Below are 27461 nucleotides of genomic sequence, written 5' to 3' on the forward strand. Positions count from 1 at the left end.
AGTAGAAGGAGAATTACTCTTACAGATGTAATTACAACGCTAGTAGTAATACTACTACTATTAGTGATACACACTACTAGTGTTGTAATAACATCTGTAAGAGTACTTCTACTTCTACTTTATACAACTCTGGGGTGCATTTCTCAAAAGAGAAGTTGTTAGCCTGTTAGCAACTTCGGTAGTTTCCAATGGGAAAATGCATTGAAAACAACAAAGTAGCTAATGTAGTAAGCAACTTTGCATTTGAGAAATCCACCCCCGTGCTAGATTCAAGGTGGTGGCTTCAGTATTTACTGTAGTGTCCAGAGAGGGGGGTGTTCCAGAAATGCAGGTTTAGTCACTTTCTTTTTTTACTCCTACGTAGTAAAACTTCTAAAAGGAGAGCGCTGTAAGCTTTTTTCTTTATAAGAATAAAGTCAAATCCGTCCTGCTTTAGGAGGGTTACCTCTTGAGTTAACATGGCTAGTTACTTAACCACCTTTTTGGAATACCCCCCAGAACGATACCATTATCACACCATTTTTTTATTTTCCTCCAACAGTTATTTAAATGTTTTTTTAAATTACCATTATTTTTACTGTATAGTTGTTACGCCTCTTGGTTTCCCATTTCATATGGATTTGAATGTAATGCCTTCCACCACTGATCTGCAAGGAATGCACCACCAAAAAACAAACAAACAAAATATATATTTATTTCCTCATCAATGCCTTGAATTATGATTGAGAGTCTTTATGAATCCATAATAAATACTTAAAAGATTAACATGTTTTTATATATGTATTTACATTTTATATGGACTTAGCATTTTTCACCGCACTGTGACAAATTGCGTTGTGACCCTTGCTTTGTTTTTGTCACATTGACCAAAGGTTTGTCGGTTCTAAAACAAACAAAATCATATGAATGCAGTTTTGCACTGTTTTAATGTGTGCATTTTTTGCTGAATTTTTTTCCTGTATGTTTTGTGTTTGTCTTTTTGAGGGATCATTTTGAAAACATCAACATTAAATTATACTTTTTTATTTTGTCATCGAACATCTCAAGTGTGTCACACTATTTTGATACACTGAGAGCAGTTCTGTGGAGACTACTTAAAATATCACTGCAGAAAACAGTGTATTAATATGTCCTTTAACGACAGATGAACAATGCCATATACCTCGAGTCTAGGAAGAATATATTGAGTAGGACTTTGGCAAATGATCACTTTGTAGCCTAATACGATTGTCTGGAGGCTTTTTATCACTATGCAACAATGTGAATTCCAGTCACAGAAAGATATAAATATATATTTCCACCTCTAAAATGCTTATGTATGTAAGTTGAAAGAAAAGCTTGTATATGCATATCTGTGTTTTCTTTTTCTAAGTTTTGATTGTTCAATAGAGTAACACTGTTGGAGATGCATTTTATAATGTGCCTTTATATGCTGCTAATGTTAATTTGAATGACAGCTAATCAAATAAAAAGCAAGAGGTCATTGGTTTTCTATTCCCGTGTGTTACATGAGCTCAATGCATGCATATTGTCCCTACTGTACTGACAAAAAACAGAGTGCCCTATTAAATGGTCTCTTTATGGCCCGGTAATGAGGAACATATTGTTAAATCCGAAACAGATTTGACTTCAATGTTTTAATAATAATCAGCAGCTATCTTGTACACTGCGACGTGTTGAAACCATACAAAGTTGTTAAGAGCACCAAAAGGTAATTGAAAAGAACTCGGTTAGTCAGACTTCTGGAACTCTCGTCACCCGTAGATGGCGTATGCCGCCAAGTCTCTTTAGCTTCCCAACCTTTTCTTCCCACCCCTGGGATAGCTCCATGCTACGTCATGAACGAGGGGAGAGAGGCTCACCGTTCACTTTGTCCAACTGGGATAGTTCAGAAACACTGGGGAGATCCAGTGCAACTCTACGACTTTCCATAGACCAAGGGATGAGCTGTGCCGTTATTTTGCAAGGAAGCCGTTACGCACTGGAGTTTATCGCGTCCTTTACCTGACAGAAAGAAAAAAAAAACAATTTCTGTGTAGGCTACTTTTACCTGCGCATTGAAGGTGCTTGGGGAAAGTTTTATAGACAGTTCATAAGTCGTTTGCTGCATTGAAATACCTGCTACCCTGCATGTCGGATGCGATTCGCTCTGTCTTGTACATCTAAGTGAGCGCAGTGAGTGGAACGATGCGTGTGACAAGGATAAATCCAACTTTTCTGGGACATTTCACGAAAAACCTGCTTCTGGTGACGGCTCTGGTGATCCAAACCGTGACATGTGCTGGTGAGTAAATTCTAGAACGATAAGGTTCTGCTCTGTCCTCCTGGAAAGAAGCAAGCCAAAACGTTGGAGATAGTTTACCTGCTATGGGAATTTTGCTGATAGCAGTGCGCGTATTTTGGTCTCAGGTGTGTTAAAGGCTTGAACGGCTGTTCTTGGACAACTTAATTGACTTGGTAAAAGTAGTTTTATCGGGACATGGAAGCGCACATTGATCCAAATAACTAAGGGAACGTCTGATTTCCTGTGGATTCGGTCACTGACAGACTTGGTTTGGAGAGGGTCTTTGTGTTTGCAAGGACTTTACAATTGGTTCGGCGGGTAATACAATGGGTTTCAGTCTCCATTTGAGGTGGATTGTTAACATATGACCCAAGGTCATTTAATGTTGTAGACAGGGAGGGTGTCTTAAGGGCATGTTGTTAAGTGTTAGTGCTTAAAACGATTGATTATCAATGCATGTCTGCATATTTAACCCCACCAATCAGTTATTCCATGAAGCCATTTTTTCTGTGAAATAACTGAAAATCTTCTTGATGATGAGGGCCAGGTATCCAGACCGCAAAAACCGTGTTCCACTGGCTTGTGAAGTATAGCATATTATTTCATGGCCCATTGTTTCCTCGTGGTATTAAGTCCTGAATCCCATAAAGTTTCGGGTCGTTAAGGGTGGCCGCTGCGTAAAGTGGTGGGCGTTATTAGATGCATATTTGAAAGTGATCCAGATCTTTTGTCAGACTTTCTAATTCATTTACCTCTTCACGGGAGGTGACAGATGTCGATATATCCTGTTGTGAAGTAGCGCCCCTGGCATGGCCTCTGCCATTTGGTATCAAGAGTAGGGGATGGGGGTGTAGGGGTGCGGGGGGGTCAGCCTGAACTACTTTACCTCTCTCCATCCACATCTCCATCTCCATCACCCCTCGCCTCACTTATGGGCTTGATGACCTACTTTTTTTTGACTGTACAGTGTTGATGAGGGCCCCGAAATTGAGCGCCGCTGAATGATGGCTTCACTTACAAAACTTTCGCAGAACCCCTTTTTGCGCGCTCCAGCCACCACCAGCTTGATCCAATGGAATTCGATATGGAAAAAAAGAGCTCCGGCTGTTTATCAAGAGATTGAGTACCCCGTAGGGGAGCCCCCTTTGTAGCAAAAACCGCAGGAGGTTAACTTCTTTTGCTCGCACTCCCACCCCATCAAAAGGTGTTGGGGATATTCAACAAAGCCATTGACATGCTAATTGGTTCTCTCACTAATAACGGCGCTTGGGCCCACTGGCAGTTGTCCCGGGTGGGGGAAAAACAAAAGCAACAACAAAGCCAAGATTTCTGTTCTGAATTTGATGTTGCCATTTGAATGTGATCTTCCCATTTCAATCTGGTTCCATCCTGTTTGAAATGTCATCTGTTATAGTGTTATTTTTTCATACTCTATGTTTATCCTTAGGCATAATTGCCATTCACTCACTACTGCTGCTGCAAACTACCTCCAAGCAATAACTGCTCAGTGATTACAATGATAAATGTGGTATGCGTTTAAAAACGTAATGATGCTCTGTTACTCCCTCATCCAAAGTGCTAATCCAGCAAGAACACTTGAACAATAACATCAAGTCAGGATGATTGATGTATGGCTTGTTGCTGTGCAGATTATGAAAAACCATGACTGCAATGAATTTCTTCCACTGTAACTGTGTGTGTGTGTGTGTGTGTGTGTGTGTGTGTGTGTGTGTGTGTGTGTGTGTGTGTGTGTGTGTGTGTGTGTGTGTGTGTGTGTGTGTGTGTTTTGAGTGTGGCGTGAGCCTCTTGTGCTTGGTCTGTGTATGTGAATGGTGAATGTGTAAACATTCCTCCATGGGGTTTTGAAAGACTGTATTGTTTTAAAACTCAGTCCATCATGACTTGATTTATGGTGGGGTGTGGGATGGAGAGGTACTTGCTGTATATAGTGGCTGTAAAGGCAGTAGGTGAACAAAAGGAGTGGTGGGGTATAGCTGGAAGTATGGTCCTCCTGGTTGTCTCAAATTGTTCCCCATTTCCAGTGCTGAACTGGTCATCTGGCATACAGGGCATTTTTACCGGTGGGCCAACAGTCTCCAGGGGGCAATAGGCCAGCTTCTGTTGTTGTTCATTTTCAATATTTTCAAATTGCCTGAGGAAGATCCCTCTGTTGGATCGAAACGTTGCCATATGTTTAAATGAAATTAAGTATTTTTGGAGTTAATACACAGTGTGCAGACCGCTTCATCACACTACCTACTACTTTTTGTCTGGCACCTGGACAACTACCTGTGGATGTGCGCACCCTACCTCCAAATACCATTTTCAACATAGACAATGGACTGAGTCCTGCAGAATAGTAGTTGTAGTGGTAGTAGTATGAAAATGGTTTGTATGCGTGGAGGACCAAGGCAAAAAAGGCCTAGGTGTTTTTTGGTAACAGGCCAGCCCTGCCCATGCCTAGTCCTGCATCCCCCCCCCCCCTCCTCCGAACTAAAGGCTGAGACTGTGAACTGAAGCATACGGTTGGCTGGAGTGGACATTGTTGAAGAGTTAGCCAAAGTTCACACTGCTAATCCAGTGTTAACCTGGGCAAGGGGGGAAATCTTCAAAGCGGGCCGTTGCCCCGGGGCAAGAAGCCGGGCTTCCCACTGTAAGCAAAAGGGCCGCTCGGGCTCAGGCCGTGAGCCGTCTGTGAAATCAGCCGGGGTCTTGCAGGGTTCACGCACGTGTGTGTGTGTGTGTGTGTGTGTGTGTGTGTGTGTGTGTGTGTGTGTGTGTGTGTGTGTGTGTGTGTGTGTGTGTGTGTGTGTGTGTGTGTGTGTGTGTGTGTGTGTGTGTGTGTGTGTGCTCACATTCCTGTGTGTATGTGTGTGTGAGGGCACTTGTGGGTGCAAGTGTGTGTGCATGCATTTGTGTTTTTGCACATGCATGCCCATGCATATTGTGTTAACTCGTGTGCATGTGTGCACCTACTATAGATGCATGTGAGTGTCTGTGTGTTGCTTATTAAAAAAGCCTATGCATCTGCGGTTGAGGTTGCATCATTGAAACATCAGGCACATCAGGGGGTATACCGCCCGTGGCTACACCTGAGTGTCAGAGTGTTAAAAGTGCCTTTGTTCTCTTCCTTTAGCAGAATTACCAGCCGCTGACAAGCATGGCAAGAACGTAGCTGAGGATATGAAGGAGCATGTCTTTTGGTCAGGGTGATTCACACCCTCATGCCTGAGTGTGTGTGGGAGGGAATGATACAGTGTGTGTGTGTGTGTGTGTGTGTGTGTGTGTGTGTGTGTGTGTGTGTGTGTGTGTGTGTGTGTGTGTGTGTGTGTGTGTGTGTGTGTGTGTGTGTGTGTGTGTGTGTGTGTGTGAGAGAGCGTGTGTGTGTGTGTGTGTGTGTGTGTGTGTGTGTGTGTGTGTGCACGTAACTATGTATCCGTGTCTGCAAAATGGAAAGAGACTGCTTTTTGTCAAGTGGACAGTGATTGTCTGTGTGTCTAAACAAGATGGAGAGACTGACCTGTTAGTCCAGGCAAGTAAAAGTGTAGACATGTGCGAGAGAGAGAGAGGATGGTGAGAGAGAAGGGATGGTGAGAGAGAAGGGATGGTGAGAGAGACCAGGAGGAGATGGAAACAGAGTTCACATCTAGCAGACTTGCGTGCCCTCAGCAGCAGCTCTGGGTTCGGTGCTGTGTATTCTGTTGTTTAATGAAACACCTCACACTGTCCTCACACACAGCACTGCCACACTCTCACTCTGCCTCTGCCCCTGTCTCTTCCTCGCCCTCAACTTCAGCCTCTGTCTAAATCTTAACCTCTTCCATAAGCCTCAGTCTCAACCTTTTTCATAAAACTCAATGTCATCCTAAGCCTCAATCTCATCCTCTGCCTCGATCTCACCCTCAGCCTCAGCTTCAGGCTTTCTTTAAAACTCCACCTCTTTTCCATCTCTCGTCCTTTCCTCAATATAACTTGTACCTTTGTTTCTACCTCTTCATCAACTGTAAACCCTTGCCTTATAATGTACAGTAAGTTACATTCTTACTCTACCTCAGCCTCTTGCCTCCAGGGCTCTGAATTAACACCAGCCAACCGGCCAAATGCTGGTGAAATTTCAGTTTGGCTGGTAGAAAAGACCACCTTACCACTTTGACCCATTAGTGCGAGTCATCTACTAGCCATTTTGGCTGGTGATCGAAAAAAGTAAATTTAGGGCCCTGCTTGCCTCAGCTTCTCTCTCTGCCTCACCCTCGGTGTCGGCGTGCTGAGAGGGAGCGGTCTCTGCCAGGGCCGTGTATGTGTGGACAGACTCTGGCTAAGGGGCCTGTGGTCAGCGGTTGTATGTGTTTGGCGAAAATATGTTTTCACTAAGCATATTAAGCTCCACAAATGCCTCTTTTCCACTCCACCCCCCACGTAGGCCTATGAGCTGGCTTGAAGTCGAAATCAAAGAGTCGTTATAGTGAAAATCCTATGTACATGTTATAGTACACTACACAGGATTTGGAATTAAAGTGCTCCCTGACCCCAACAGTGTAGCCTACTATAAACATCTTGGATATGACATATGAATAAGTATATCAGAAGATGTAGAATATTGCAGCTCAAGTGATGCAGCAGTTTCAATCAGTGCTCTACTCTGTCAATAAAGAATTAAGATGTCCATTTTTAGGAATAAACAAACAAACGAACAAACAAACAAGCAAGTCCCACCACCGCTGAGACTTGCTTGGTCATTCGCTAGCAAAACCCTGCCCCGCTGTCGTTGTTTTCACTGAGTATATCGTGATGTGATTTTCATTGAATACCACAGTGGTGCGGCCTCTGTCATTTGTATTGTAGAATATAAATCAACCATGATGTGGATGGATGATTACAAGGTCCCGTTGCTTGTGCCACTCAGCTATGCAGTGTTTGTGGTGGAAAGTGGTGTCGAAAGACCAAACAAGACCAAAAATAGGCCTGCAGAATGTCTCCGAAATATTGCAAACTTGTCATGTGGGAAGTCGGGAACATGCAATGTTTTGATATATTTTGCATATTGCAAAAGCATGGTTTAGGTGCAATAAATGCTGTGTTTGTTGTATTGCTATTCTGCGACTACTTAGCAAATCAGAGTGCATAACGTCATGAGTATATTTTTATGGAAAGGGAATTGGTTAACCAACAAAATCAAATACTAGAAGTACACAACAGGCACCATTGGATATCATGCAGGGGTGGGGGGTGGGGGGGGGGCAGAGCATAGTTTGGTTAAGGCAGAGGAGATTAGTAAGGATGGGACGGGGCCATGGGGACTTTCTTCTGGAGTCAATATGACATAAGCTTGTATTGCATGTCTATGAGCTATAACCACAGAGCTGCCATGCCCTTTTAAATAGACTAGGGGGTTCAGACTGAAAACGGTTCAATGGTTCACGACGACCATTTAGAAGAATTGGAGTTGATCCCATATGCACTGGTGATGACACATGGACTGATTTCTCTTGGTAACCATTTTGAAACTCTTTTGATAGTGTACCTTGGTCAAAGATGATGGCGTCAGTTTCCCCCGCCCACATGCCATGCCACACGACTCCTCCACCAGCTGAAATGGTTGAGCATATTGCAGTTAAACATGTGCTGTGTGTTTTTTTTCCCTTCCTTTTCCCCTTTTTTTGTTATAAAACATTCCTCACCTTCTTCCATTAGGGAGGGCAGGAGCTTTTCAAAGGGAGTACTAAAACCATACATTTGTGTCCATCACTGGTGTTTTTAACACCTAACATTTTACACAGGCTATACTTACAGACAGCTCGTCCCCTCTGTGCCAAGCATGTTCTGGCATCAAGAGACTGTATTTCTCTCTCTCTCTCTCTCTCTCTCTCTCTCTCTCTCTCTCTCTCTCTCTCTCTCTCTCTCTCTTTCTTTCTTTCTTTCTTTCTTTCTTTCTTTCTTTCTTTCTTTCTTTCTTTCTTTCTTTCTTTCTTTCTTTCTTTCTTTCTTTCTTTCTTTCTTTCTTTCTCTCTCTCTCGCTCTCATCTCACTCACCCCTACAAATCTGTTTTTAGATGACTTGAGTTTTATGGAATTTTATGTTTTATGCTGACGTGCTATGTTCAGATTTTCTCCAACCATATTTTTTTTAAAGAGGCTCTTATTCATCCACACTGGGCATTAGACACACACACACACACACACACACACACACACACACACACACACACACACACACAGTGACATTTTCCGCGGGCCACCCAAGTCCAGCTCGGAGGAGGAATGGGACCGTGTGTAAAGCTCCGAGGAGGACCAATGGAGCCAGAGAAGCCTACGCACATCAACAACACTCAAACTCTTCTCCTTCTTAAAGGCACTCCTCAAAGAAAGACTCACTGGAGAGTTACGTCTGAAATGCCTTTTTTGGGTGATTTTTTTGTCGTTGTTGTGTAACTTTTTTGTAGCCATTTCTGCTTGAGTTGAAATACTGTTGGAGGCTTATGGTCTGTGGGATTTTGTTACCGATATGTTTTTGTACTAGCCCTCCTGAATATTGTTTCCATCCTAACTAGATTTTCATCCAATAAAACTTTCAAAATTGTTTTCCAGGGGTTCTGCAACATGTCCATCCTATGCTATGAAGGAATGGCTGTACCTATTTTAGTTTGAATGAAATGCACTTCCACGTCCTACCTCTAGGGTGATCTAAAGACAAAAGCCTCTTAGTGTTGCTTTAAGCACCTCGGCTCTGCTAGACATAAATCATACATGTCATGAGCCATACTCTCGCAGACAAACACTCCTTGTGGAGCCATAAAGGTTTCATTTTTAGAACGATCTCCACCATTTTTTTTCTAATGGAGCAGCTATACGTGAAAGAAAACACTACGTACCTCTGCTCAATACAGAGAGGCCTTGAAAAGCTTCCCTGTTTGATATCAACAGTGGTAGATTCATCTACAGGGAGCTGCAAGGAACCCCTCTATGCCAGTATGTGATGTGAATAGTTATGTGGGGAGATGGGTAAGGAGTAAGGCTCGTGTGTCTGTCTGATGGGTGTCTGTTTGGGATGGTGGTAGACAGCATTTGTTTGCTTTCTTTTATTACAAGAAAGATGACTGACCTGTACACTTGTTCCAGCTTCTTTTACCCTCTGTTTGTCTGTTTTTGTCATACTTTACAATGGTTTATTGTCTTTATAATTTAACATCCATTTTCATCCATCCATGTGAACACTAGATCCATATAATCACTTACCAGCTGAATTGCAGCTTCTCGTACCCCCTGTTTGCTTGTTTCCCATTATACTTCATAATTGCTAAGTTTCTTTACAGTTAATATTTATCCATTTTGACCACTTCATGTGAACAGTCCCTTGTTTTTTTTTTACTCTCAGGTCAGTAACAAGACATAACCTGGCTGCAACCGGAACTCAGAAGTGAAGTAGTACAGATTTAGGGTGAAAAGGAAAGGATAGCTGAGCTGAGCTGAGCTGAGCTGAGATGGGAAGGTCAGGGAAGAGATGGAGTGGAAAAGAGGATGGAGAGAGGCTGATTTAGTGGGTCGCGACTAGTGAGAAAACTTGAGGTGAACTGGCCTGCCAAAGCCTTAAGGGAGATGGGGGAGGGTGGAGGGTGCTCGCCGGGTGTTGAGCTGACACAGTAGTTTTGGACACGGCAGAGGGTCATAGTCCATCAAAACCCATGCGTGCACCCCCCCATTCCACCACCCCAACTTCAACTCCCCACTGTAAGAGAAAAATAATAATGTGGTTGCCTTCTGTTTGGAAAATTGGATCCGCGCTGCGCTCCGTTCCCTGGTGCCGCACTAATGCGGAGGTAATTCCGATGTTTTTCTGAGTGATTTTCCAATCTTTTATTTGGAATGCTGCACCAGCCATAGAAACACAAACAAATGCAAAGCGAGTGAGTCTGCAGCGCTGGGGTCTGGTGTTCGTCATAAAGCCAGAGGGGGGTATTTTTGCCAGCCTGGTATTGTCTTACAGAACTGGGAAGGTTTTTTACCGTCATGTTATTTTTCATTTTAGCTTTTGTGTTGAGTTTAATCCTTGAGGAATATCAGGTAATCAGTTTTTAGTTGCACATGACTGATCTGCTGTGCCTATGGATCTTATTTCAGTGCTGCTCTCCCCCATGACTCCCCCATACGCAAACCAATTTATGAGTATTACTTTTTACTGAGAGTGCACCATGGTATTTGGCCCAGTCGTGTCTCTCAATAGAGGCAGCCAAGATATTTAGACGTCAAAAAAGCATCCTATATATAACAACTTTTAGCCCTAAAAGTCTGTGATTAGGTCTTTCTGTCTGGCCTTGCGTCTGATCATGGTTGACTCAGTGGAATTATCCTGATTGCGTGTGGAAACCAAAGGCAGCGTGGTGCCTCAGCACAGGCCTCAATATGAGACTGTAAGACTAATTGGCTCTGGGGCCAATGCCTGCCTGCCTGCTTGCCTGCTTGCCTGCTTGCCTGCCTGCCTGCTTGCTTGCCGAGCCTGTGCCCAGGAGTGTTAAAGTATTGGGTTAAACTGGGACTGAGTCAACAGGGCCTCACATATTGTGGAGACTCCACTTTTCTACAATGTTGATATCATATCAATGAGAGTATAGGGTGTCCATTGGAAGGGGGTCTATCGCCCAGAATTTGGTGTTACACTCCCTTGCTAGGATTGATAAGAAATTTGTAGTATGTAATGGGGGGAAAAAAGGATCGTCTTTCATGTAATAAGTGACCTCAGTTCATGTTTTGACCTGAGAGGTTGCACATAACATTTTAATCAGAGCAGCAGTGTGCGTGCGTGTGTGTGTGCATGCATGCATGTGCTCGTGTGTTTCATATGGGCCATGGAGCTGTATATGGTTGTGGGGGAGGCAAGCAGGGAACTGATAGTGTGTGGGTGTAACATGGCTTAGAGAAGTGCTGGAAGGATATGTCGAGAGTGCCTGTTGGAAAATAAAGTTTTAACGACTTTTGACAAGGGAGCCATAGCCCCATAACATCACCATTAGCCAGATGAAAGCCAAAAAACAGACAGCCAAGCCAACAGACTGTCAAGTAGTCAAACAATGTTTCCGAGGACTTTGCTGGCTTTTATACGAGGACCTCTGGAAGAGGAGATAGTGGGTTAAAAATTGATACCCTTCACAAAGCAGGTGTGATGGCTTGGCAGCCCATCCTGACGCATAACATGTGTAGCTTGGCTTTGCTGAAACAGACAGACATACAGAGACAGACAGACAGACAGGTGGATAGGTTTGCAAGGATTTCCTTATTGGATTGTCCCATTGACTCCCATTGCAATACCACTAACTCATAATTCAGTATACTATACACCAGTGGTTCTTAACCTGGGGTGCGGGCACCCCCTGGGGGTGCGCCAGAGATTTCAGGGGGTGCGCGGGATGTTGTTTGTGTTGAGGTTGCGACCAAAATTATGCTTGCAAACATTATATTTAGACCAATTGAAGACCAAATTAAAACATGTTTTGTCCCCATTTAAAGGTATTGATTAATGTATCAAGCAAGAATTTATTCATTCATTCATTCATTTAAATCATTTTTATTGCGTATACACATGTAGAAGTTGTGGTTGGGGGTGCGCGGCTTGTCTTCAGCACAGGTAAGGGGGTGCGTTAAGGAAAAAAGGTTAATAACCACTGCTATACACTATACCATGTATATACACTAATATAGGCTGCTCACATTTAGTCACTGCAGAACGTTCATCCTCCTGGAATGTTTCAAAATACAAACACCTTTCTTCCTTCACTTCGATGAGGTTTGAGGCTGACAGTGGGATTTTTCCTGACATCATTCTGCCACGCTGAAGACTGAGCTCAGACAAAAAACGTCTTGAAGTATTTAGGTCATAGGAAAGTAAACGTAGTTCCTCCCTGCTCCTCGCCCTGGCTGCTGATATCTACTCCAGGCCAGTGCATCTAGCCCAGTGTTTCTCAAAGTGGGGCGGAAGCCCCCCTAGGGGGGCACGGAGGTATCTCAGGGGGGGATTGTGACATCTGATTTTGGGTTTTTTCCCCAAGGAAATGATTTCCTGTCTCGCCAATAAGTCAATAAGTTTAAAGCCCTCACCAACATTATTTATATTATTAATTGTCATTCATTTGAATACCATAGGAAATGAACACACATCTGCATTCGACTCCAGTCTCTCTTTGTTTAATTTCACCAGTCATCACCTTTCCTTTGATTCTGTGCAGCGATCACAAAATCAGTCTGCGCGAGTAGGCCTACTGCTGTTGCTTGGGGGGGCTCGAAGCATTCAGACCCTCTGAAGGGGGGAATGATGGAAAAAGTTTGAGAACCACTGATCTAGCAAAGGCAAAGTGCACCACCAACTGCACACAAATACTCAAACTTCAATGTTGTCATCATGCTGCCTAGTTTAAACATGTTGAAGGAGAATGCACTTGACAATGCATACGCCATAAGAAAGGTGATGTTTTGTGTACTTTCTTAATAGGAAAACGCAAGGGAGATAAAGGAGGCATTGTGAGTCTAAAAGGTGGAGTCTGAAAATACAAGAGCTGCCCGGAGTGACGCATCCGTCATCTCTGTGGAGGCGCATGGCATCGTAATCCCTAGGCTTAACATGCTAAGGCAAAAATCAAAGATGCTAAAAACCTACTGTGGTTCAGCTGTATACTTAGGCTGCGTCCCCTTTCTACCCTTTCCACCTCCACTTGCACTTCACTTCGTTAAACTACTGTTAGCTTAGTCAGGATGCATTGTCCATTGTAAGGTATTAAAAATAGACTTCAAGATTTTGTAGTGGTATCTTATAAATATGTCCTTACTGTATGCATTTCAGTCCATCTTGCCATGCACAAGATACGATAACACAGTTGTAGGAAGCGGTGTGTTTAAACATTGTCTGTCTCACATGTGTAAGATGTCCGCTCGCATTTACATTCTTTGTTTGAGATGAATGAGGCCTTGTAGAGGCCTACACTATCCCCAGTCCCTCTGTGCCTGTGCTGTCTGCTCAGGATCAGTGTAAGCTGTGAGCAGGATCCTTTTCTCTCAGGGTTATTTCATTAGAGTCCATCACATATCTGTCCACACTGTAACCTAACCAAGCCAGCCATCGGAATACCATACCAGGTGTTCCTCTCAGCATTCCGGAATTTTCATCAGGTGCAACAGATGGTTGAGCAGAATCAGAAGGCTAAGAGGCATTCCACTGGAACAAGTAGGGCTGGATTAGAGCGCACAGCACAGCACAGCACAGCAGTACAGTGGAGAGAATGGAGAGGCAGGCAGTCAGACAGATGGATGAAAGATCCCTTTTATCTTTCTTTTCCAGTCAGGAGAAACGGGGGAAACATCCCTCCTGTGCCTTTTGTTCAGCGTATATGGCTTTTAGGGGCTGTCTGTTTCAGCTTATTGGCTTTAGTGTTATGACTTGAAGACATTGGAGGCATAGAAAGACACATTAAGTGATTTTTTAAGAAGTTCTTCTGGGCTATTTGCAGTGCTGGAAGGCCATTCCACGCCTGGTAGCTAGTCATTGAGGTGGACAACTAAGTCTTTGTGGTTAAAAAGTACAGTAAATGGATCAAAGAAAAACAGACACACTTTCCAGGAGTATTTCATATGATGATTTATGAAACCGGTGGTGTGTGCATGAGTGCCAGAGTGTTTATTTTTCTTCGATCCAAGCCTGATAACTGACCTGTTGACTCACTGGACATTATGTATATATATAACGTTGACCTATTTTGATGAATTTAGAGACTGTAAGCAAATTCTAGGTTGTTAAACATCTGTCATTCCAATATGAGTTACTGGTGTTGGTAGTAGTAGTAGCTTAAAGTACTTCACATGTATAACTCCCCAGTCCTAAGCAGATAACTGCTATCTTTTTTAATATATATATATATACGTTTTCACTACCAACATATCAAAGCTATACCCGTATAGCAGACTGTATCAGAACATGCTGTAATACTATACTACACACAGGAAAGTTTCCATATCTTTGAAACCCTAAGCTCTATTTCATAGCCTCTCTGCTTGAGGTTCTTGTGATGTAATGATTGTGGGGTTTATTATGGATCTCTCTTTTTTTATCAATTATGTTGTCAACATGTGTGCCTGGGCACTGTTTGAAATTTCCATCAGCGTTCAAGTCCCAAAAAACAAGCCATTAGCCATAATTCTCCAATCTGTTTTCCATTTGCCACGTAAACAATCACAGGACATTGTCTCATGCTTGATAGCACATACTTCCATGACTGTGTAACCAAGTTTTTTTTTTTCCTCCTTTTTCTTCAAAACACCAAACCTTCTTTTCCCCTCCTTCACTTCACTCCCCCAGACACCTTTCTTTTTTTGTTGCTATGTATATTTCCCTCTCAAGCTCAACTTGCCCAGAGGGTGCGTTCTTTTTTTTTTTTCACTTCCTCTCTCCCCTTAATTAAAACAAACGGGCCCGCTTCCAAACACGTGTACTTGAGCTCCTTGACTTGCTTTTGATGTCAGCGCCGCGGTCGGCCTACTCTGCACTCTGCAATGAAGTGGCCCAAACCTCCATGCACGAAAAAAGTCCCTTGATCCATCTTATTCACCTTTTTAAATTGTGTTTGTGAAAACGGCAACAAAAAAATATGGCCATACAGACCTGCATCCATGATTGCTGTCTTGCTGTCTACGATAGAGTAGATTACAGTGTTTTTTTTCGCCTTTTAAAATTGTAATTGTGACAACGAAAAAAAATGGCCATAGTAGACCTACTGCTTGCATGGTTGCTTTTTGCGTTAGAGTGAAGTTGCAGTGTTTTCTTTTAGTTTATGAACCAAAACACACAGTGGGCGTGTAAGTGCCATCTGCAAAGGGCTTGCCCTGTTCAGCCACCCACCTCCCCTTCCCTCTCCTCTCCTCAACTTCTCTCGCCCCACTACTCTTCACAGGGGAGTCATAACTGATGGTTGTGAAAGTGCGGAAATGGCACGTGAGGGGCCAGGGGTTTTTAACAAGCTCTTAGATAAAGGCTGTGCCTCCTCCTAGCACAGATGCTATGCTAATCATAGTTTGGTGACGAAGGCCTGCAGGAGGAATGGAGGGAGGGGGGGATCGAGATGGAATGTGACAACAGCCAAGGGGAACCGTATTCCTGCATTCGAAAAAAGAGGAGAGGGGAAGAGATTACTACCAGGGGCAGTATTCAGAGCTTCAAATGAACTGAAACAAACCCTGGAGAATGTTGGCTTGAGGCATCATAAACGCTTGGAAAGGGATCCTGTTGAGAATATCCGAACAGTTAAACAGTTTGATTCTAACCGTATTTACATGAAGGAATGTTCTGCCCTTGGATAAGAAGGACGGAACTCTTTTGGAGAACAGCTCTCGCTGTCGATGCTTTGCTGGCAGGCCTGACTCGTGCTGAAACAAGATTCAAAGCAGTGCATCAGTGCGCTCTTTCCTTTTTTCCCTCTCTATATAATATGACTTTCTCTCTATCCATCTCTCTCTCTTTCTCTCTGTCTGTCTGTCTGACTGTGTGTCTCTTCCCTTTTCTAACCTGAATAATTATTTTCCCCTCTCACCCACCCCCCCTTTCCCCCCCCCCCCCCCCCCCCCCCCCCCCCCCGCCCCCCCCCACCCCCCCCTTCACTCTCCCCATGCAGCTAGTCTCTTTCTTCACCTCATTAGAAAGTGTTGTTCCTGGGCTTCCAAATGGCACTGACATCAAGGCAAAGTGCCCCCATTCAGGAGATGGGCACTGTTGGTTTAACCCAGCCACTTGGATGAAATTACTATCCTTAAGCCACCCTCCCCGCGCCTCACAATAAGGCCCATCTCTGTTCATAGTGATCGCAGCGATAGCATCTTCAATTTGCCAAGGGTGTAGGGAGAGGGAGAGGGTGGGGGTGCACTGTGTGGGTCGTGGTGGAGAAGAATACTATTTGTATGCAGAAGGCCCAGATAAAGATCTCTCTTCTACAAATGAAAAACTTCAGTGTTCTGGCCCAAGACGTGTCTGAGACCACTTTCCCCCATTTTGGCAGGGACCCCACTCTAAAGATGACTTCTTATATACTCTGCGACTCTTCAGCTGCATTCTACATAAAACGTTTGCATGCCAGACATCCGCAGATTGATCGAAGCGGCCTTGTAGATTGATGTCGAAAGAGAGACCGAGCAAAAAAGAGATGTTTTTGGCTTGGCTTGAAATTTGTGCGTCTCTGTGGTGTGGTTCTGCAAATCCATTAATAACAGGGGAGTCTAATGATGGACGAGGATGTTTTCGTGTAACGTCTCCGTGTCTGCATGGATGTGTGGAAAGAAGACCCAAAAGACAGTATTCGGGGAAAGAAAGGAAAGTTGCAAGTAACATCGGGACAGTGGTGTAGTCTACGTAGAACGCAGGTATACGCAGTATACCCACTTCAAAATTTCAGGGATTTCAGTATACCCACTTAAAATTGTTTGATCCATTATATAGAATAGCACAAATATATACAGTATATCCACTTAAAAAAATACTCAATACAGTATACCCACCATAAAAAGTAGACTACACCACTGCATCGGGAGTAGTAGGCTAACGCAAGCCTTGGTCAACAATGCAGTTGCAAAGCAATGCAAAGGCATCGGGGGGAGCAGTACACACACTGGCTTTGTAAACGAGGTGCTTGCAGGCAAGCAAGCTGCGTATTGCGTTGCTCCTATCTGGATGAAAGGGGTGAATAGAAGTGAAAAAAATGGACTTAGTGGCATCTGCTTCTAATCATGTGGCCCTGGCAATCATTCCTGCCTGATGTTATGGGATGGAGGAGGGGTGTGTTGGGGAGAGAGAGAGAGGAAGAGAGGAAGAGAGGAGTGGGAGGGGAGGGGAGGGGTGGAGTGAGCTGAATGAAGATGTGTGACGTTGCCTTACGCCTCAATACTGACTATTTCCTCCCGTGTGGATGAAATCAGGGCACAGCTGACTTCATGCGTGCGCACACACAGACAGACATGCACACACACACACACACACACACACACACACACACACACACACACACACACACACACACACACACACACACACACACACACACACACACACACACACACACACACACACACACACACACTGAGTCATCTGTCCCATAAACTCCCAGTCTCTTCTTTGCTGCCATGGAGCTGGATGTCACCAGAGATTTCAATCCCGGGTCCAGACAGCTAAAAAGCCCAGCCACTAATTTGATCCAAACGACTCCTAATCATCAAATCCTAATGAGCCCTCCAGACGAGTAGACCAGATAGTCATTGAAGTCACCATTGTGAAAAGGGAAAGTTACTGTTTTTGTTAACTTTCTGCAGCAGAGGCTGCACCTCTCTCCATAGTGCCATTGCATGGCGTTGTATGCTTATGCAGTAAAAGTCTGGTCTGCTCTCATTCAGCAAAGTCACTGATGTTGAAAGGAAGAGAGGTGGTTGCAGATTTTTTTTCTTGACCTTCTGCTGCAGAGACTATACCTCTCTCCATAGTGCTATCACACAGTATTGCTTATATACTTATACACACACATTCAAGATGAGCCGACCAGCTATTCAGCAAAGTTTTTTGTTAGCTGTGTGTATGAAGACAAGACAGCGCCTCTCTCTCTCTCTCTCTCTCTCTCTCTTTCTTTCTTTCTTTCTTTCTTTCTTTCTTTCTTTCTTTCTTTCTTTCTCTTTCTTTCTTTCTTTTTTTCTTTCTTTCTTTCTTTCTTTCTTTCTTTCTTTCTTTCTTTCTTTCTTTCTTTCTTTCTCTCTCTCTCTCTCTCTCTCTCTCTCTCTCTCTCTCTCTCTCTCTCTCTCTCGCTATAGTGCTATCACACAGCCTACATAGCCTTGCATGCCCCTGTCCCCTCCTCCTTCCCTGCGGGCCCTCACGAACGCTCTCTTCCTTCCTTGACTTATGTTGTGTGTTCGTTTCGCTGTCTCTGTCTATCCGATGACTCTTGTCACTGTCCCAAACCAAATATTTTCAACCCTAAGCCTCCGCCCTGTACCATACTGTATTAATTACCCACAGATGTAGTAGAGATTTATGGAAGTAGATTTTTTTTGACTTGTGGAATTCTTGTCATTGTTCCCAATCAGGTCCTCCTATCTGTCTGGAATATGCAAGTTTATCTGGCTCTTTTTCAGAATAATAAATTAAAATGTAGCCCATAGTTTTATTTTGTAACGTAATATCCGATAGTGATTTTACATTACATGACATTATGATGATTTCTGGTGTGAAGTGTATTATGTTTAAGATAGAAAGCATGGTATTTGTGAATGTAAACTTTGGAAATTGAGGCTGAATTGAAGTCTGTAGTTTACCAGAGAGGGTGTACCGTCATGTTTTGTCTCCGTTCCTCATTCGCCTGAGTAAATAAATACACTCACAGCCTTTCTCGAAAATGTCATTGTTAGCTATGGGAAAATTGTATTGCAACCAAAAAAAGATGAGAATGTATTTAGCAACAACCCATTGGAGAAACAGGGTCCTGACCTGCAGGGTGTGCGAAAACAATCATGGTGTTGACGCAGTGGCTGTGTTTGTTTAGATATCAGCAGAGTTTAGGGAGTTTTAGGGAGTAGGGAACGTTTTGGCTAATAACCAAAGACACCAGTTTGTTTCAGGCCCGGTGCGTTAGTTTCAGGCAAAATCTAAACAAGATTTAAGTATTTTGGTACCATTTGTGCACATCAACCAAACATTGATTGATTGATCACATGTGACTGATTACTTGCTAGTATTTTAGTCTATTGCATCCTGAGAATAACCTTCAAGTGCCATTTTCACTTGTTCACAGAAATCCCATCACACACACACACACACACACACACACACACACACACACACACACACACACACACACACACACACACACACACACACACACACACACGCTACGGTCATGTGCTTAAACCCCTGTTTTGGAAGTCAGTCGCAGCAGGCCGTGTGTGTGTGTGTGTGTGTGTGTGTGTGTGTGTGTGTGTGTGTGTGTGTGTGTGTGTGTGGGAGCAGGCAGAGTGGATTACGAGTGTTTGTTTATACACTGCATTGGTGTGTGTGGTAAGGCTTGTCACTGGGCTGCTGAGTGAGAGCTGGAGAAAGTGAGCTGAGCTGGTGGAGCTCCTTAAGCCTCTCTGTCACAGACACAGACACTGTGCTTTAAAAAAATAATAACATCAACGGATTTAGTGGATTTAGTTTACAGAAGTCGCATCCCTGGTGTGTGCGTGTGCATGTGTGTGTGCGTGTGTGTGCGTGTGCGTGTGTGTAAATGTGTATATGACTGTGTTCGTGTTCGCTTGTGTGTGTTTGTGTATACTGTACACACATGATGTAGTGTTTCCTCTAATACTCTTCATTACTGCTGCTCGATTATGAGAAAAACATCGATATCACGATTATTTCAATCAATATTGAAACCACGATTTTGTAGACGATATTTCTTTTTACAGACACATAATTGTCCTAAGCAATTCACAATCTTCCCTCCCTTCAGCAGTGTGAATGGAGGGCCATAATGGAACACACCGTAGGGTTCTGCATGAGTGTTGGGTAGCAAGTCTGTTCTGTGCTTGCTATGGCTCAAGTGGAGAGGAATGTATTGCACTTAGTGCAACCTACCTTTTGGCAGTAAAGACAAATGACAAAATATTGTTTCAAATCGATATTACGAAATTAGATATTGTTTGACAGCAAGATTGATATCACAATATATATTTGATATATTGCACAGCCCTACCCTTCATCCATGTTCATGATTTCTCATTTGGCTTCTGGTTTTGTGAAAATCAGTAGACACACATCCTGCATTCCATCCACGATACATTGCATTTCATTGCCCACAACGCTTTAGTCGGTCCTTCAGACCTTCTCACGTTGTGTTGTGAGCAATAAAATGCAACTGCAGTGGGCGGCGTGCAGGATATTTATCCATTGCTTTGAACCATAACCTCCAACGCACCTGTTGGAATTGAACTTTTATGTGAAAAGCCAAAGCAGTATGTCAACACGACTTTCATTTTTGGCCTGTCCCCTATTCTTGCCATGTGCTCCGCTGGCAAACGGTCACCATTTGTGCTGTCCGATGACAGTTTGATGGATACATATTTTTGTTGTACTGTACAGTATGCCAAGTTTTACATGAGGTCGAATGAAAAGTGAGATTGAGAGGCGGTGCATGCCAAAAAGTTTTGTTTTTGGGATGATTCATTCACTCTGTCTTCACCCTCTCTTTCCACACACACACACACACTTTCACTCTTTTGCTATTAATTATTCTGTGGACTATTCCAGAAAGCAGATTCAGTTTCAGTCATACACTTTTTCTAGTAAAGTCTCTTCACTTGATCACCTACTTGAAATACTCCAAAGGATCCTTAATTAGTTGCCACTAACAGTAATTCAACTCAAAGGTAGTCCATGAACTACCTAGTTGGAATTCCACGAGGGTCACTCTATTCAATTTTAGGTTAACTCAAAAGGTAGGTCACTGACTCACCTAGTCAGAATACCACAGAGGCCCTCTATTAAATTATAGATTCGTCAACAAAGTTAATAAGGTAAACCTATACTTGGAATTACCCAGTGCTCATAAAGTATGTGTGACACTCTGACATAATTATCTTTTTTTCGTAATGACGTCAAACAAATTAGCGACTACCAGTTTCAGGGAGGAAACTATATAACAACGGTGTGTATGCTTATGTCCATGTCACCGGATACAACTTAAGATACCTAGTTCAAATACATCGATTGGCAGATGTCTGACATGACATCACGTGAAAAAGGCTCACAACAAGCACAGGCCACACCCTCTCCCATGCCATCTCATGGAGTCACTGGGCCTTTCTCAAAACCTAGGACAGTGCACTTCCAAGTGTATTCAGCCTAATTAGTCACGGCCAGTTATTGGATACTCTTTGGTGAACTCTACGGAATATCCAATCACTGTGTGTGACTAATAAAGAGTATCATCACTGGGTGTGACTAATTAGGCTGATACACTTGGAAGTGCACTGTCCTAGGTTTTGAGAAGGGCCCAGTGAATGAGTGAGTTAGTGAGTGACTTCATGTCAGTGAGTGAGTGAGATAGTGAGTGACTTGATGTCAGAGCAGTAAGCTGCGTACGTAGCGCTGCCTGAGCTGAGCTCCACATGGCCAGTCAGCTGTGACTGCACACCGCCTCCATTTGGCCAGCACAGGGCCGCTGATTGCACACATCAAACAGACTAGAAAGACGGAGGGGGTGGCTCAGCCTTTTCAAAAGACCAGCAGCCAAGCATGAATCCTGCAGCTCGTGTGTACTACGCGTGTGTGTGGCATGGGATTTGTGTGTGTGCGTGCTTGTGTGTGTGTGTGTGTGCGTGTGTGCGTGCGCGTGTGTGCGTTCGTGTATGCACATGTGTGCGCAGTCTGCACACGTTTGTGTGTAAGTAGTGTGTGTGCATGTGTTTGTATGTAAGTAGTAAGTGTGTGTGTGGGCATGTGTTTGTGTGTAAGTCGAGGTTGTAGGAAGTTACAATGGCGCTGTTCTTGGCAAATTACAGGGCCCCGTCTCTCTGTGCTGTACAAGGCAAGCCTTCTCTTCTCTTCTCTTCCCTTCCCTTCCCTTCTCTTCTCTTCTCTTCTCTTCTCTTCTCTTCTCTTCTCTTCTCTTCTCTTCTCTTCTCTTCTCTTCTCTTCTCTTCTCTTCTCTTCTCTTCTCTTCTCTTCTCTTCTCTTCTCTTCTCTTCCCCAGATGATGCATTAGGGCTTCCATTCCGTTCCTGCTGGGTGAAAACGATTAGCGTGCTGGCTTTGGGTAAGTAAGTAAGTACGAGCATGCAGGAGAGGCAGGAGGAGAGCCGAATGGGGAGTGTGTGTGTGTGTGTGTGTGTGTGTGTGTGTGTGTGTGTGTGTGTGTGTGTGTGTGTGTGTGTGTGTGTGTGTGTGTGTGTGTGTGTGTGTGTGTGTGTGTGTGTGTGTGTGTGTGTGTGTGTGTGTGTGTGTGTGTAGTCGTCCGCCCCATTAGCGTGTCTTTCAGACCTCCAGGCCTTATTCCTGCTTGGCTTGGCACCCCAGGACACCCAGTCGGAGTGTGAGTGGACCCAGCCGTACGTGTACGCGTACACGTACGTGTATGTGTATGTGGATGTGCTCACCACCTGTGCAAACCCGCCACGCTGCCAAAATACCTCGGTTGTTAGGTGATTTCCAGCGTTTTAGTTCGGGATGGAAGGGGAGTCGCTGAGAAAATCGGCAGCACCTTGAAGGCAAATTTTGTCTACAGTAACCACGGTAACTGCAGTACACATCAGCACGTGGACAAAAAAACACATGCACATGCACACAAAGAAACACACACATGTGTACATGAAGATGAGCAAACACACATGTACATGAACATGCATGGGCACACACACACACACACACACACACACACACACACACACACACACACACACACACACAGGTACAAGACGAGAAAAAAACACACAAGTGCGGAGATTTAGTTCTCTATTTGTCTAGGGAAGCAGATATTGGGATCCAAAGGTCCGAAATTTTGGAAGGTGTTCACGGGCCCAGAGGAACATGAACTTTATGACGTTTTAAAGACGGGCCTCATAAACATCGGGAGTGAAGTGATCCGAGGCCTAAATATGTCTGACTCTTTCGCACGGGCCACGGAAAAGATGGCCACGGTGCTAGCTACTGCGTTGCCTCGGAAAAGGGAAACGGGTGAGAGAGGATTTGTGGAGTGAGTGTTTTTCCAGACTGACTTTGCCATTTTTCTGCGAGTGTGTCAGTGAGCTGTTTTTGAATTTTCTCTTTCTTTGATCAGCATTTAAGGCCAGTGTTTTGGCCCTGCCTGCTCCTCTTTATAATGCCGTAGTGGGGTGTTAACGCACAGCAGCACTTCACACACGGTAAATAGAGAGCTCCTTTTCTCACAGGCCAGAGGGCCCCATGGGGAGAGCTCCTCCTGGGGTTCGGGTCTGGAATATTGCTTTCCCTATTCTTCACTCTCTCTCTCTCTCTCTCTGTTTGTCTGTCCATCGTCTCTCTCTCCCTCTCTCTCTGTCTCTCTCTCTGTCTCTCTCTCTCTGGCCAGCCAACTGCCCCATCTCTCTCCAACTTTCTCACATGCTTACACACACACTCTCCTACTCTTTTACACTTTCTTACACTACCTTTCTCCCTCTCTCTCTCTCTCTCTCTCTCTCTCTCTCTTTCTCACTCTCTCTCTTGCTCACTCATTCTCTCCTTCTCTGTCACGGCCTTTCCCTCTCTTTCACTCACTCACTTACCACATTCATTCAGTGTAGCCGCAGCCGCACACAGAGAACCCTCCAGTAATCTTATCCCCCGACGCTGGTGCGGTACGTACGCTGGCGCGGTGCGTTAGCCGGCTCCGAGGAAACGTCATTGGTGGACTCCGGGCCTCATTTCCTGAGGGCGCTGGGAAGTGGGAATGATTTGTAATCTCTGACCTCTGACCCCTCCTGGGCTGACTATTTTGGCTATCCTGTGGGTGTAAATGACTTTCCCAAAACACGGGGCTTTGATGTGATTTGTGCTAAGTGACAAAGCAGACCTCTCCTCCTCGCCCTCCTTGAAGGGAGTAGGTTGGGAGGGAGGGAGGGAGGAAGGGAGAGAATTTAAGGGAAAAAAAAACGCTATCAAAATAAATGACTTCTGTAAAGGTTTTTCCAATGTGACTTTACGTAGGTGACTGCCTGTCTCGGGCCGACAAGTCTCGGTAGAAAGCTTAATAGAACCAAATTACGGCCTTCACGTTACGCAAATATTTAGGATTTACGGGGAAATGTTGATGTAATTCAGTTAAGTCAGAGTGTCAAAAGGCACCCAAATGTATTTCCAAGTCCAGGGCCTCGATCTACAGTTTATTTTAAACCCTCTAGCTAACCCACCGCAGTCCCACATATCCTTTCCCACCTTCATTTATTAATCCCCAACTCCTTGTTTTCCGTATTTGCACACACACACACGCTCTCTGAATCAGCCAGCGTGGTGCTATTCTGCGTGGTGCTGCACTGTGCTGCGCTGTGCTGCGCTGTGCTGCCCTGTGCTGCGCTGTGCTGTGCTACACTGCACTGTGCCACTCTGTGAGTTGAAACACTGCACAATTGCGCTGCTCCGTCTCCTGTTCAGTTGAAGGCGATCGGTTTACGGGCGTTCCTCTTTGAACGCGCTCGCGGGCCAAGTGGCTACATTCAGGTTGCTAAACTGGCACTTGACCCACTCTAGGGATGTGGGGACCTGGGAGCGGCACACACAGGACAGGCACACAGGCCTCACCAGCCGGGCTTTTGCTGCCTCGTCTTGGGGATGTCAGGATGCTCAATGGAGCCCCTTTGTGCTGCAATCTGTGTGACGAGAGAAGAAGGATGGAGGACGGAGGGGTGGTGGGAGGAGGGATGGGGCAAGGGGGATGTGGTGTTTCACTGCTGAGGGAGCCCCATTCTCTCTCTCTCTCTCTCTCTCTCTCTCTCTCTCTCTCTCTCTCTCTCTCTCTCTCTCTCTCTCTCTCTCTCTCTCTCTCTCTCTCTATTCCCCTCTCTCTCTCTCTATTCCCCTCTCTCTTATCAATCTGTCTGTATTTCTTTCTCCAGACTCTTTCCTCCTATTCTCTCCCACCTTCAAACACCCCCCCCCCCCGCCTATTTCTGTAACATTCTCTCGCTCTTCTTTCTCCATCACTCTCCCTTACACCCCTCTATCCCTCTCTCTCCCTTCTCTTCTTCCATCTTAGACACCCTATACTGTCCCTTTGTGCCTTGCTTCCCTAAGTGCCCCCACACCCCCACTATTCCTCTCCTCAAGGGGGTGGGGGTGTCCTGTGCCAGCCCTTCTCTTCCCCTTCTCCTCGCCTCCTCAAGCCCTCTGAGGGATGCGGGCCTGTCTTATTCAATTACCCCTGATAAGGTAGGAGCTCCCTGGCCAGCAATGCAGTGCCAGTGCTGTATGGGGGCTGAGGGAAGCTGACTGGTGGGGCAATGGGGTCTGTTGTCCCGGGCCTATGGAGAAGCGGGGGCAGAATTGGGTCCCCATTACATTGTATGCAGGGCTCTACATTTTTTCATCACCAGACAAAATGGCTAGTAGATGTTTAATCTTACAAGCCAAACACACCCTCACTAACGGATCAAAATGGCTAGTAAGTTGGTCTTTCCTACCAGCCAAACTGAAAATTCACCAGCATTTGGCCGGTTGCCTGGTACTCATGTAGAGCAGTGTTTCCCAACCTTTTTTGTCCCGAAGCATCTTAGTTGTGCCACGACTACCCCCTAATGTATGTTCTATATCCCTTTCTCTCTCCTGATGTGACTGCTCCATTAATTTGTCATAATAAGAAACATTTTCCAAGTACCTTCTGCAGTGTGCTCGCGTACCCGTAGTGGTACACGTACCCCTGGTTGGGAAACACTGATGTAGAGAGCTGATTGTGGCGCAGTCCCTTTCAGATGGCTTTGTCCTGGGCCCAGCCAAATGCTAACAGCGGCCCTGCTGGGGCTCCTTATCATGGCTGTGTGTTTGTTCACAGCGTGGCCAGGCCACTCTCCATTTTAGGGCCTTCTTTCTTTCTTTCTTTCTTTCTTTTTGGTGTTTGCTTCCCTGAGTGTCCGTGTTAACGCAGCCACTGTGTTTGGTGTTTACCAACAGGAGCGATTGCACTCGGGTGTGCTAAGGTCGGGGCCAAGTGTATCGGCTTTTTAAAAGAAGGCCTTCTCTTCATTGGCTTTGTGGTAGTGTTTGCACACTGACGTGCAGCTGTGAATATTGTAATGTTACCTGGGCTGCATCAGTTGAGAGAAATGTTAATGTGTCCTGAAAGGCACTAAGTAATTAGTATGCATCAAACTTGGCCACACACACACACACACACACACACGCACACAAACAGAGACAGGCATACACACAGGCGCACGCACACACACACACACACACACACACCAGGCCAGCTGTACAACAATGGTTGGACTCCCTCTGTTACATCTTAGATGTGTGTGTGTGCATTTAATGTGACTCAGAACATTCACAACGTACAGTCCATGAAGTAAATGTGAAGCATATTGAGCTTTTCTATTTTAAGAAAAGCATTGTCTGATTATTTCACAATGTGGCCGTGGATGTTTTTTTTTTAGATGAACTCCTCTGTGCATTTGTATGTTTTCATTTGAATTTTCAGTCGAAGTATATAGAGCACTACTGGCCATGCCAGGGGTGAGTTTCTCAAAAGGGAAGTTGTTAGCCTGTTAGCAACTTCAGTAGTTGCCAATGGGAAAATGCATTGAAAGCAACGAAGTGGCTAATGTAGTTAGCAACTTTGGTTTTGAGAAATTCACCCCAGAATTGCAGAGTTTCATATATCAGTGTATCAAAAGCTCGCTCCCCCCTGCCCCTGCATTTGCTAAGCCAAAGCAGCTTTTTTCGGTTACACTCACATGTCAGTGGCACATACAATCCCACTCTCTGGTGTGATACAATAAAACATTGGCATGGAAGATAAATGGAAACCAGAAAGAAAGAAAGAGAGAGAGAGGGAGAGCGAGAGAGACAGACAAAGATGGACCGAGAGAGACAGAGACATAGAGAGAGAGAAAAAACGAGAGAAACAGAGATTCTGTGGACTTGGAGCAGATTGTATTGGCAAGGACAAGAGGATGGGATTGGATGGGATGTGTACTTGCCTAGATCCTGATGCTGATTATTTCCATGCAATCTTTATTGTTATTATGTAATACTGAGGCAGCACGCAGAGTTTTTTTGTTGTTTGCTGGTGTTGGTAATTCTGAACACAACAACATGGTTATGCCAATCAGGGTTGGTGGGAATACGACTGCTGGGCGGTGCATGGAAAAGGGTGGGCACAAGGGCATGAGAGGAGGTGGGCAAGATGGGTAAAGGGGGGGAGGGAGCGGGGGGTTGTTGCATGGTCCGTCTCTGAAGACCAGATCGCAGATGTTTACCATCCAAAACATCTGCTGCTGTTAGTGTTTTCTCACGATTCCGCACAGTGGATCCATCCCACAGCGCCGAGGCTTGCATGATGTCCGCCAGAGGATCCCATTAAAATCACCCCCTCCCCAACACCCTCCACTCCTCTCCTCTACTCTCCTACCCTGGCCCCCACCACCCTCCACTACTCTCCACTACTCTCCTACCCTGGCCCCCACC

The 27461-nt window shown here is 44.8% G+C and overlaps 1 protein-coding gene across 1 annotated transcript in view; it reads left to right on the forward strand.

The window, feature by feature from the left end:
- The first annotated feature begins 1816 nt into the window (after positions 1-1816).
- The window catches only part of ror2 (receptor tyrosine kinase-like orphan receptor 2), a 146751-nt gene continuing 121106 nt past the window's right edge, over positions 1817-27461 (forward strand). The window contains exon 1 of the mRNA XM_063210550.1: positions 1817-2284. Within this exon, the coding sequence (XP_063066620.1) occupies positions 2188-2284 (97 nt within the window). The 5' untranslated portion in view covers positions 1817-2187. The remainder of the gene's footprint in view (positions 2285-27461) is intronic.

The sequence above is a fragment of the Engraulis encrasicolus genome, chromosome 11, assembly GCF_034702125.1.
Source record: "Engraulis encrasicolus isolate BLACKSEA-1 chromosome 11, IST_EnEncr_1.0, whole genome shotgun sequence".
Classification (NCBI taxonomy): domain Eukaryota; kingdom Metazoa; phylum Chordata; class Actinopteri; order Clupeiformes; family Engraulidae; genus Engraulis; species Engraulis encrasicolus.